Raw genomic sequence first — 13,013 nt, 5'->3', positions numbered from 1 at the left:
ATTAATGCCTAGTTTATCAATATAATACTATTATAATTCAGATAATTGAACCAAATATTTATAGTTATTGGAAATTCCATATAAGAATTGAGCTAATTAAAATTACTGTATTTACTCAAATGTAAAAACATGCTTTTTTCAAGTTTAAATATCTCTGAAAATAGTGTTCATCTTAGATTTGATGTAATACATCATTATAAAAGTTGTGCCACACTCAAGACATGTTGCATTTCAAATGTTTTAAATGGCAGTGAGAATGATTGCATACAGGAAAACTTAAGCGTTAAATCCAGTGTTGATTCAGAAGAGCCTAACATGGAAAGTGAAGAGGTTTCTGACTTCAATACCATAGAAAACAGTGATATATAACTACTGTGCAACAAATACTGATTCCGTTGAAATAAATTTGTCTCAAGTTTCTATTTAGAAAAAAATTCATCAGTAAGCAAATAGAAATTAAAGTGCATCTTAGATTTGACAGTATCTTATATTCAAGTAAATACAATAATATATACATGAGTTTATACTATAGGTAATATCACATTCTGTTAATTACTTTAATAATTTGTAAACCTGAAATGTGTTACCAATTATGTAATCTGTATTCCAGAGTTTAATCCAAATATATGTTAATTTATGATTTAATCAATTACTCTACCTACCTACTTAGTATAACTATCAGTACACTATTTTACTGTCTCTTATGCATTATTAGGTATTCCTTTAAAAAATATCAAATTGCTCTCTTCTGTTCTCTCAGTACTATCTTTTATAATTATTTTTATATGCAAGAGTGCTATGTATCTTTACTGAATTCTTACATCTTTCTGCTTTTCCTCTAATAGCTTTAGATTATATTCCAGTCTCCTATGATATTGTATTTTTCTAATAAACCTATTACATTATGGTTTCTATTTTATCCAATTTTATGATAAATTTATTAAAAGGTTTTAAATTATCTTCAATAACTTATTATAATATATAGTTATTATAAACTAATATTATTATAATACAATATTTGTATTCTAATGGTATTTCCAAACTTCCTAAAATAAATAATGAAAATTATTATAGGAAACAACCATATATATACAGTTATACCTGTCTATCTCAAATCTCACAGGAATGAAAAAAAAATTCAAGACAGAGAGGTCCCTTTGACACAGTAAAAAGTAATAGGTTGGATTGGAGGTATGATATCTTATTAATGCATCAGCAGCAGGTACAGTAGATACCTGTATTAATTATAAATAAAATATTTTTGACATATCTAACAGAAATAGTTTGTCAATAGTTTCTGACAGCAGACTTTTTTTAACCAATAAGATGCAAGCTAAACTCATAGTCAATTGGGGAAAAGCAGTGTTAAATGCAACTGTAAACAGTATTGAAAGAAATGTTTCTAAATTACAATTTATGCTATCAAAATGTAGTTGCTGAGTCTTGAATTTGTAAATGACACTTTGGTCCATAATTTGAGATATAGAGGTTATGGAAAAAATTATTTGAACTATCAAAAATATACTAAATTTAGGCTGAAAATGCAGATAAAAAATAAATTTCAAGATATGTTTGAGAGATAGATAAGTTCAGCTGTATATGATAAGCAATAAAAATTTTCAAGGTAATATCATATTCAAGGTCTAATAATCATCAAGTAATAAAGTAGTATAATGTTATAAGGAAGTGTATAACTTTCATTGTTTTATACATAAAATTTTGACAAATTTTATATTTAAAACAGTGTAAATTATCAGGAAAGATGAGAAATCAATGAATAAGAAAAAGTAAAAACAGATGTTAAACATAGAGAAAAACTGGAAAATGCATAATATATAGAAAGATATAAATTACATAAATAAGTAAGAGTTTGTATAATATAATACTTATAATCAAATAGTACGTTTTAATGGTATTACTTATAATAAGAAAAAAATTCTTAATATGTATATCAGTAATGTATTAATAATGCTTAATTTTAATAATGTTTTTATATTGAATTTTATTACATATAATTAAATTTACTTTACAAAAAAGATGAAGATGTAACATAATGTTAATTTAATTGTATATTGGCCTATCTTGCATCTAAGATGATAGAATATTTTTTCAATTAAGTTCCTGAACATGAACATATAATTTTAACTTAAAAACACTAGGACATTTCAATTGTGTAAATTATTGTTCTTATGTTAATTTTCTACTTATCATAAGGCATTAAAAGCATTTTTTTCTACTTAAACTTCAGTGTAATGTCAAATGTTAACATACCACAATATGATAGAATTTTAACTTTTTTTAAATGGCTTATTTTATTAAGTATTATGTTAAAATATTTTGCAATATAGAAAGCTGAATAAATAAATTCTAAAAAGTATTTTAAAGAAAAATAGTTTTAAGAATTTATAATACTAGTAAGTAAAAGACATTAAAAATATTTCAAAATGCAATGTAATGAATTTTTAAAATATTAAAATGTACAATAGAAATTTAATATTTATTTATTACAAAAAATCTGAAACTGGGTTTTATTTTTAACATTATAAATTTCTTAAATATTTAAAAAAATGGTATTATTGAGATTTTATTTACTGAGCTTTATTAAGATTTTTCTGTATCTATATTTAATGCAATTAATAATCATATATATCTGTATATATAAACAAACTTCTCTATATTAATTTTCTAGCATTAAAAGCTAAATATCATTAACTAGCATTCTCTTATGACAATATAGAAAAACTACTGTATGCTAGATTAAGTACTTTTTGGTTAAGTGCAGAACATTAACCTACGATGGATTCTTTATATAGCAATCAACCAATATAGTGAACTTTCTATATAGTAAACAAATTTGTTAATTCTTGCCATTCTTTATATACACAAAACTCCTGATAGAACAAATGATTTGGCTCACTTCTTTGAGAGTTTGCTGTATCGAGAATCCACTGTATATTATTTACTATATTAATTTTATTAGTTATTAGTATAATGTCATTTTCTATAACTAAAAAATAATCATCATTCTAAATCTAGTGCTTATCTAATTTCCAAAAATAATATAATAATAAAAATAAACATAAAGATTTTCATTATTTAGATTTATTATTATTAATTACTTTAAAATAATATTGCTTTATTTAATGTAAATTTTCATTTAATTCATTAACAAATTATGTTCTATAAATTATTTTAGTATTATTTACTGAATAAATATTTTATACAGTAAAAAAATTAATAATAATCTTTCTTCCACTTTCCTTGTTTTATAAATGTTTCTAGTTTAATCAGAAAATACTTTGTTATAATTCTAATATTCTACATATAATTATTACCATATTTTATATTGTATATTTGTACATTTATTTCTTATAAGAGGATTGAAATATTTCATGTAAGAAAATATTAATTAGTTATTGGATTATACATTACATCTGTCTTATTCTGATGTAAGTAATTTTTTTTATCACCATAAATTATATAATGCAAAATAATCAAAATTTGAATTTTATAACAAAATTCGTAAAACTGAAAACTAATTTGATGCAGCATTTTTCCACTGTTCAGGAAATTAGAGGCAGAGCATAACCAAATATCCAACTCCACTTTACAGAAATTTTGTTTCAAATAAAAAATATTAAGCATTTTCTCTCACGTCAAATAAGACACGAAACAATAGTTGACGCCAACTAATAAGAAATTATCTGTTGATATATTCAATCCAACATATATTACAATTAAACATATCAACAATTAAAAAGTTAATTCTATATTAAAGAACTATAACCAGACCAAGTTTGCAAAGTTGATAGAACTAATTAAAATATTGTAATGCATTTATATTGAAAACACTAGCATTAGAAGAGAAAAAGGAGCTTGGTATGAATCAAATGTGTAACAATTTAAGTTTGTAGCAACACCTGTGAAGGGAAGAAATCATCATTAATTATTTTCAAAAGAAAGTATCCAGATTTGATCTGCTTTATTAAAGCTTAGACATAATACTCTTTGAAAAAGTTTGGTATCTTAAATTTATTTTGTATATGAATTATCATCTATGAAATAAAAATTGAAAAAAATTATTTTATTATTGGATAATGACTATTTATCAGAAAGAAAATTGTCCAGTATATTAAGATAATTTTCTCTTTTGCTAATGCAATTTCTATTGATCACCTAACAAATCAAGGAATGTTTGAATCATTAAAGACATATTATGAGAAAGTTTCTTATATTTTGCACCTAAAACAGATCTTAATGGATATTTAAATAAATATAAAGTGAAATAATGCAATGAAAATAAATTATTTTATCATCAAATAAAGTTTATTGAGAAAATCAATAGACTTTGCAGATGATATTAGTGAATGAACAACTATAATCAGAAAACAAGGTTTTCATATTTAAGCAATGGTAACATTGTTGAAATTATTACAGGTACAGCATTAATTAAAATTTCAAAGATAATAATAGTCACCTCTGAAAATTATTCACATAAAAAGAATAGCCATACTTAATATATCTGAATATCTAGAATATTAAAATGAAGTTCCTGTATTGATCAATATTATTCAATATAACCTAATAAATTGGTAAGACTATGCAACCAATTGTCAACAAATCAAACATTAGAACCAACTAATTTTTAGAAAAATATAATTAGTTGTGTTAAATAAAAGTTCTTCCTTTGTAATTTAATCAAAATTTCTTCTGAAGACTGCCATCTAACTTTTCACTAATCTGTAAATTCACAAAAGTATTGTAAAATAATAATAAACAAAAAGTAAAACATTGGTACCAATGTTACCGACATTTTATTTTTTTGAATATTCCTTATATCATTAATTTTTTTATTTAGTTTCCCCTTGAAAAGTGAAGATCAAATATCTAAGGATTCTAAACAAAAATTATTGTACAGTCTTTATAATATCTGGATTTTTCAAATTACTTAATTTTAATTGATAATATTTGATAAGATTTTATACTATAGAAATAATTCAATAAAATTACTTTATTTCTTTGAGATATCTTAATAAAAATTCAAAATAAAGTCTTGAAAATTAATAACCAGAAAGAAAAACTTCTAATAAAAATAATAAAAGTGTAAAAACTTCACAATGGAGTTAAAATTACTTTTATTAAAAACTGTATAAAATTTATATTATAATGTCACCATGGTATTTACATAGTAATGAAACAAATTGTAACATTAATACAGATAAAATAAAAATTTTGTTTCAGGAAAAAAAATATTAAAAGAAATATTAAAAAACATTTTGCAATAATAAATAAGAAAAATGTAAACAATATTAATTTAAATAATGGCATTAACATTGATGTATGTTGGGATAGAACTGTAAACAAGCAGACAGAATTGTGTAATTGTCACTAAAGAGGCTGAAGCATTGTCACTTTATAGCAAAATGTATAGGTAATTTATAATTATATGATTGATGTGTAATAATGAAAACAGCCTTGTCCTGTTTTAAGTTATGCTATGGTGTTCTTTAATTACCTCTGAAGTTGGAAGAGACAGAGCATTCTTTCTCAAATTTTATACAGTTTTTAAGAAAAATTTCTCATTTTATAGCTTCTTGGTCTATCTTTGTTTTAGATTATAAAAGATAAATCATAGAAAACATAAAAATATTTGTTTCAAAAGTAAAGTAATAATTTTTCAGTTTACAAAAAGTCAATTATTCATTTATTTTCTGTAATGATAATCAAATCAAATGCTTAATATTTTATAGAATTTATAATCAGATGTTTAGTATTAGTTTAGTACAGAAATAAAATTCAATTAATTTTGATGCCAGAAAATTTGCTTTATAAAATAATAAAATATTTGTTTTAATGGAATATAAAACAAATATTTAAACAGTAAATATAAACATAATAAAATAGCAGGTTCTAGAGCTTTCAGATTTGCATCCATCTTCGGAAACACTTGAAGAGAATATTGTTTTGAAAAAAGATCATTAAACTTTGTGAAGTCTTTTATGTATAATAGTTAATATTAACCTGAGCCAAATTTAAAAGTAGATTTTATAGTAAACAGTTTATCATTTTTAAAAACTATGTACTTATTTTTTTACCTTTAATTGAAAAGTTCATTTTATCTCCATCTGATAAAAGAACACCTCTTTGAATAAGCTCTTCTTTTGTAGCTCTTGTATTAAATTTCTTCTCTAATGCTATTGAAATATTTAACATACAAAATAATTACTATTTGGAATAAACCAATGACGAAAATTGGATTATTAGAAAATTTGTACGTACTTTTTGAGGTTTGTTCAAACTTGTCATTTTTCTTTTTCTTCCACTTCCATGGCTTGAAAAGTTTGCCTAATGCTGACAATCTACTTTGCTTTACCTCCATTGGGGTATTTGTTGATGTTCGAGAATTAGAACCTAAAGAACCTGTTCTCATGGTGCTATTTGTGATTTTACCTATACAATAATAATGTTAAATAATAAATAATTGCTATATCATTAAAGATATATTAACTACTAATTTTAAACTAATTATTTTTGAGATTTCTTAAAATTCTCAATATATCTAAATTATAAAACAATATTTCAAGACAGTAGTCTTAAAAACTTAAGCTATACAACCTTAAGTTTTTAATGTTAAAAGTTTTATATGACATTTGTGTGATTGTAAGACTTATTTATTTGCTTTATTTATAAAATTGTATATACAAACAAAATATTAACATTTGTAAGATATTTCTTGAATTTTCTAAAATATCAAATATTTATATCAATATACAATCAACAAATTAATTTTAATTACATTTTCCTTTTTCTTAAGAACAAAACTTGAATTTTAAATTACACTTTTCAACTAAACTGCTTGAAAAAATTAGAAATAATTTAAAATCCATCATATCACATTATTTTAGTATCAATTATATTATTTATACACAAGAAGTCATTTCTGAAATCCAAATGTTTGTATTTTTTAGAAATATCTATTTTTAACTATGACATAATTTAATGCAGAGTATCTAATCTCGTAGACTTATCATTTGTTACAGTTTATTAAATAACAGAAAAATAATAATAATTTGATATCAAAATAATGCTAAAATATAGTACATAAAATGTAAAATTTCAAATACTTACACAAAATAATTCATAACATTAACACAAGTTTCTTCATATACAATCAAATTTCAATACAGCAATTAGCAATATAACAATAAGAAATATAAATCCCCGTGCAAGTTGTATGGGCTTAATGTAAAACTTCTCTTGATTAAACTATATTGTCTACTGTGATAAATCTGTTTATCGACACATTTTATAATATTTTTTTATTCGTAAAATACACAATATTTTATAATGATGATGATGCAGTAAATTAAGTTTTAAGTAATTTTAATTTATAGCTTTGTTTTTAAAATCAACATGTGTTTTAATACAGTTGTTCTATCTGTACAGACAAGAGCAGGTTCCCAGATTTAGTGTGTTTTTAGTATTTTAGTGCATAAAAGCCTTTTTTTACTTTTAGAATTAGTGTAATTTGAGACACTAAGGAATTCTTATATAATTTGTAAAAATTTACATTTCAGAATTATTTTAGTTTTTCTTACTTCACTTTTTCCTGGGAAGATTCAGGTTTTGACTGATTTTGGATTTTGATGTTTAATATATACTGTAAAAACAACATGCAATCAAATAACTTAAATCTTGTACTAGAGGATACTAAAATGCATGTTTTCTATTCTAACATTATATAAATATTTGTAGAAATAACACTACTTGATGTCTGACAATGTTAAACGACAAAAGAGTTACTTTTTTAAAATGTTCACTATAATACAGTAGAGTCCCGAAAACTCGGCACTCGATAACCTGGCAGTCCGGATAACTCGGCCACACTCCCACTCCTCCACGTGTCTGGCACTGGCGCGCGCTCAGCTGTTCAAGTCTACCTGCAGCCTTTGCAAGGGTTAGTCGATTTCTTAACCCTGTTGCATAACTCGATATGAATGACTGAATTCATTAATTTTCATTTTCATGTAGTAAAGGCTCTATGCCTTCATAAGTACATATTTTCCCTTTGTTTAAGGGTATTTGGACAGTTTATTCTCTGTTGTATTCTCAAGCAAACAATACATACAAGTACAGTACAGTATTTTCTGAGGAAACACTCGTACTTATTCTTTTTTAACCCTATTCCCGATAACTTGGCATTTTCACAAACTCGGCCACCCTTCAGTCCACATTAGGCCAAGTTTTCAGGACTCTACTGTTTTATGTTTTTCCTTGTTCTACTAAATATTGCCATACAGAGATTTGACTGTATATTATGAGAAATTACAAAATTTAAATAGTGTAAATTTTCTCTTACAGATAATTTATGATAAACATACTGTAATTATCTTACATTCAATACTTCATAGTCTGTCATTATACTGAATACTCAAAAAAGCAATAAGCACAACTAATTATACATTGCGAGGCTAATTTATTTTATTACCATTAAAACTGTGAATATTCCAACATATAATAACTTATTCAGAATTAGACTGTTTATAACAGTTGAGATTTTTGAACAGTTGAATTATTATTTTCTTCATTTTTCATATGACTTGTATTGAAATAAACTTATAATTAAAGTAAAAATATGAATAAATGTGTTTTTTGTGACATTTATATTTGTTTAAATACTATGATTGATATTACCAAGTGATTTACAGATTATCTATCAGACTATATTAAGGCTAATAACTGATTTGATAACAAATCAATTTGGCTAGAGGTAAGCTATTAAGCTGTCATCTCTTGATAAATTTAACAATTAAAATTAAATTAAAATAATTTTAAATTTAGAATAATCTGAAGAGATGAACTGGCTTGAAGCAGGATTCAAACTGCAGGTGCATTTCCAGTTACACTACCTAGACCCTATCTGATCTTAATATATCAAGTTGTTGTTTACTACATAAATACTATGATTGATAATAACATTCATAAAAGTAAATTATAAGTACTGTAATAAGTAAATAACAACACACAATCTTTATATTACATTATAAAATCATAATATCCACTACAATCATAAATTAATGTAACACTCTCCTAAATAGCACCCACCCTATCATGCCCGTAAGTATTAAGCAGAAAAAAAGCCTTTATTAACTGTGAATTGCTAAATCTACTGAATACAATTTTTCAAAGCAAATGACATTGTTACCATTATTACAATGGTAACAATGTCATTGTCAAATTGCCATCTGACGGTGCATACATCTAGTATTATATCTAATTTTTATGTGGACTTTGGAAATACTATTTGTCTATTGTTACCATCAAATCACATAACTTTAAATCTCATGTATGAATCCCATTACTATAATTACTGAGGTTTAGCTGAACCTTAATTTAACTCCAGTTTTAGAGGCAAATAAATGACAGAACAAAGCTTGATTGTATATATAGTAAAACCTTTCCAAAACGGAACCTGCCAAACCAGAAAAAACATTCAGTACTGTGTGATTCCAGTTTACACAGGTTTTATTTACTGTATTATTTTTATAAATATGTGTTCTGAGTTAATAATAATTATATTTTATGATAATAAATATGTGGTAAATGTCACATAGCTCTCTACCTTTTCTGTCTAATTTCTATTTTTGCTTTATTCAACTTTTCCAATTAATTTTCTTTATCCAAAATTGCTTATGCATAGTAATTATAACTTTTACTTTTTGTTTTTCTTTTATTCTGTAATTCTTTATTTTGATTAATTTGCATCTATATATTCTTAGTCATTGAATTTACATATCATAATGATAAAACACTTTTATATATTCTACATTTGTATTGGTAATACTTCTTAAGTATTATTTTTATGCTATTTACAAAACTCATTCTTTCTAATAATATTTTATTTAGAACTCCATGCAGAGCTTTAAATAAACTAGATTTTTCCCTTTTTATTATATGATTTTGTTATTTTCTCTTTACAATTTTTTAAATTATAATTTATATTTTATCACATTGTTATTATTATTATTATTATCTATTATTGATTTATTATTCATATTGCCATTATCTTCATCAAGAGATACGAAACTCAAGGATGTTGCTTCCTTTTCCATATTGCTGCTCGTAATTCAAGTGAAAAAAATAAATGAAGTTAAAAGCATCAAAGTTAGTAAATTAAAAATTTAGTAACAGCATGTATATTTTTTAAAAAAAGAACTAAGTAATTTCCACTTTTTCCACATATTATTTAATGATATTCTTCCTTGTATTATATTAGATTAGAAATGGTATATTAGAAACGGTTTCTCTTCATTATTTATCTGACCATTATTTTGACAATAAATATATAAATTTCTATAAATTTGACAATAAATTTTGACAATAAATATATAAATTACAAACGGCATCACGAAATTCACATATATAAATTTCTGTTTAAAAATAAAGTGCAACTTATATGTGTAAGTTAATGTATACTTATGCCAAAAATATTGTCAAAAACATTTACCAGGTTTTTACCTGGTAAATGTTTTTGACAATATTTTTGACATCATGGGAAAGTTAGAGTTATTCTCTATATTTATGTTCATATCTTATAACAACTTACATTGATTCTCTTATTTTGACAAAAACTGGTTCCAGTTTATGTCTTGTAAAGAGTATGCACTAAATGAAGACAGTTCTTTCAAAAATGTTTTATCATTTGACACTATATTAATAAGAAAAATTAAGATCTGTTTACCAGATCAAATCACTTTGATTTATTATCCTACATAAAGAATTGGAACAGATATTGGATTTACCATAAAAATTTATACTTTAATGTTTTAAACTGCATCAGATATATTTCGTATTATCTTCATTTCGTAATTACAGCAAAAAAAAATCTTACTTCAATCAAACTCAGAAAATGAGTAAGTTTATTTTCTATAATTTACAAAATATGAACAGAGAACATTTCAAAATGATTTAATGATATCATAACAAGTTCTATAGACCATCTAATGAACATAGAAAGAAATATTTTAACAGCAGAAATTTAAGACTTTCAATGATTAGCATTATCTTCCATATTATCATATCATGTCAGCAAACTATTTATGTATGTTAGATAAATTTTTAAAAAATTAATTTTTGATAACAAAAAGTATATGTAGTTATATGAAAGATACATAAATAACCAGTAAAATTTAGAAGGATGCTACAAAACATCAACATAATCATTTACATTCAGAAAAAAAATCAGATAATGTGGTAAACTTAAGTTATAAAAGTAATCATTATTACAGAAAATTTATTTAAAAATTAGTACATGATCGTTAAACCTATGTAATATACATATATAATTACTATTAATACTTATAAACATCTAAAATTTAGTAGATTTAAATATTTTCAGGAATTTCATATTCCCAATACATCACCACAAGGAAAAATATAAAAATTTAATTAAATAATAAAATACATAAAGTAAACAATAGTAGGTTTATAAGGGAAAAATACTGAATTACTCAAACTTAAAAATATATTCTTTCAAATCTTTTAGTTTCCTGATTAAAATTGATTATAAGAATGAATAATTTCTGTGCGCTCAATTTAAAAAAAGTAATATTTCAAAGTAAACAAATCTATGAAACAAAATTTTGTCATTTAAACTGGCATTAATCAGAAAGTTAACTGTTTTGAAAATATCTTATTTTAAATTAAGCAAATTTCCTTAATTGTAAATACAAAATCATCATCATCATCTTATGTAAATCTGAAGTACAATTCTTTACAAATTTCTGCCTTTTTCTGTACTAATATTATGTATATTGCTACTTAGACTCAACAGACTTTAAAATCTATTTTTCTGGACAATTTCTAACAATCTACAATTAAAAATAGCATTCTTCATCTACAAATACTAAAGCTTTGCAGTAATTATAAACAATTTAGCATCAGAGTTTTTTCTAATTCTTTTTCTGGTTATGTGGATTAGTTATGCTATTACATTGCATACCAATAAAATTATTTGATTATTAAACTTATGTACAAAGGAAAAAAAATTAAGTTAAATAACTATGTACAGTAAGACCCTGCTTAATGCTGATTTGATATAACGTGGTCTGCTTGAAGCCAAAAAAATGCTCAAAATTTACGCCGATTTAATTTATTGTGGCATTTCATTGATTCGTATATAATATGATTATTTACAAACACGAACCAATCAGCAAAAGGTGGCAAAAAGATGTACTTTCTTTAAATCTATGTTTGGTGCAATAAATCAGAAACAGCACACCTGCTTGTATATAACAAAACATGACCTACTTGAACCTTTAACCGGTGTGTACAAAGTTTATTCTTCCAAAACGTTTGTTTTGGAAGAATAAACTTTGTACACACCAGTTAAAGGTTCAAGCAGGTCATGTTTTGTTTGGTGCAACTTTGGAAAAAAATATATCATCATGGATGCCATAGGAAATATCGACTTTGCTTGGCAAGAATTTACTGATAAACGCACGAATGAAGTGTGAAAAAAGTAATGGCTAAAGGTATCCAAGAATTTTCAACCAGAAGAGCCTATCGCTGTATCGTTAGGTTGACCAAACTCAACCTAATCGATACAGCAGGACTAGGAGATGTAGACGAGCAGGATATTGAGGAGTTACAGCAGGTTTCTGGTGAGAGCCTTACCAACAATGACCTTCAAGAACTGACAGAACAAGGAATTCATGTAGAACTGGAAAATAGAGATTCTGAAAACAAAGAACCTAAAAAATTTCTCCACAAATTTCCATAATAAAAGTTTGGTAATGATAACCAAAATCATTGATCAAATTGTAGCGAATAATCCACATTTTAAAAGAAGTGAAAAGTAAAACGAGGCATTTTGGATGCGATCTCCTGCTACCGACATTTGCTTAACGAAAGAAAAAGAAAGTGACAAATGATCATCACTAGACAAGTTCATTGCAAAAAATTCAAGAATTTTGGCTTTTCTGGCTTTTCTGAAATTCAAGAATTTCAGAAAA

General features: G+C 24.5%; 1 protein-coding gene across 3 annotated transcripts in view; it reads right to left on the bottom strand.

Moving 5' to 3' along the window:
• The window catches only part of LOC136987571 (phosphatase and actin regulator 1-like), a 103,511-nt gene that overhangs the window by 45,755 nt on the left and 44,743 nt on the right, over nt 1-13,013 (bottom strand). For all 3 annotated transcript variants that reach the window (XM_067285324.1, XM_067285323.1, XM_067285325.1), the window contains exons 2-3: nt 6,280-6,450; nt 6,096-6,194 (exon numbers count right to left, since the gene is read on the bottom strand). In XM_067285324.1, the coding sequence (XP_067141425.1) occupies nt 6,096-6,194; nt 6,280-6,450 (270 nt within the window). The remainder of the gene's footprint in view (nt 1-6,095; nt 6,195-6,279; nt 6,451-13,013) is intronic.

This window comes from Centruroides vittatus, unplaced genomic scaffold (genome assembly GCF_030686945.1).
Source record: "Centruroides vittatus isolate TY-2023 unplaced genomic scaffold, ASM3068694v2 scaffold_2520, whole genome shotgun sequence".
Lineage (NCBI taxonomy): Eukaryota > Metazoa > Arthropoda > Arachnida > Scorpiones > Buthidae > Centruroides > Centruroides vittatus.
The sequence above is the reverse complement of the archived record's forward strand: the minus strand, read 5'-3'. Positions and strand labels throughout refer to the sequence as shown.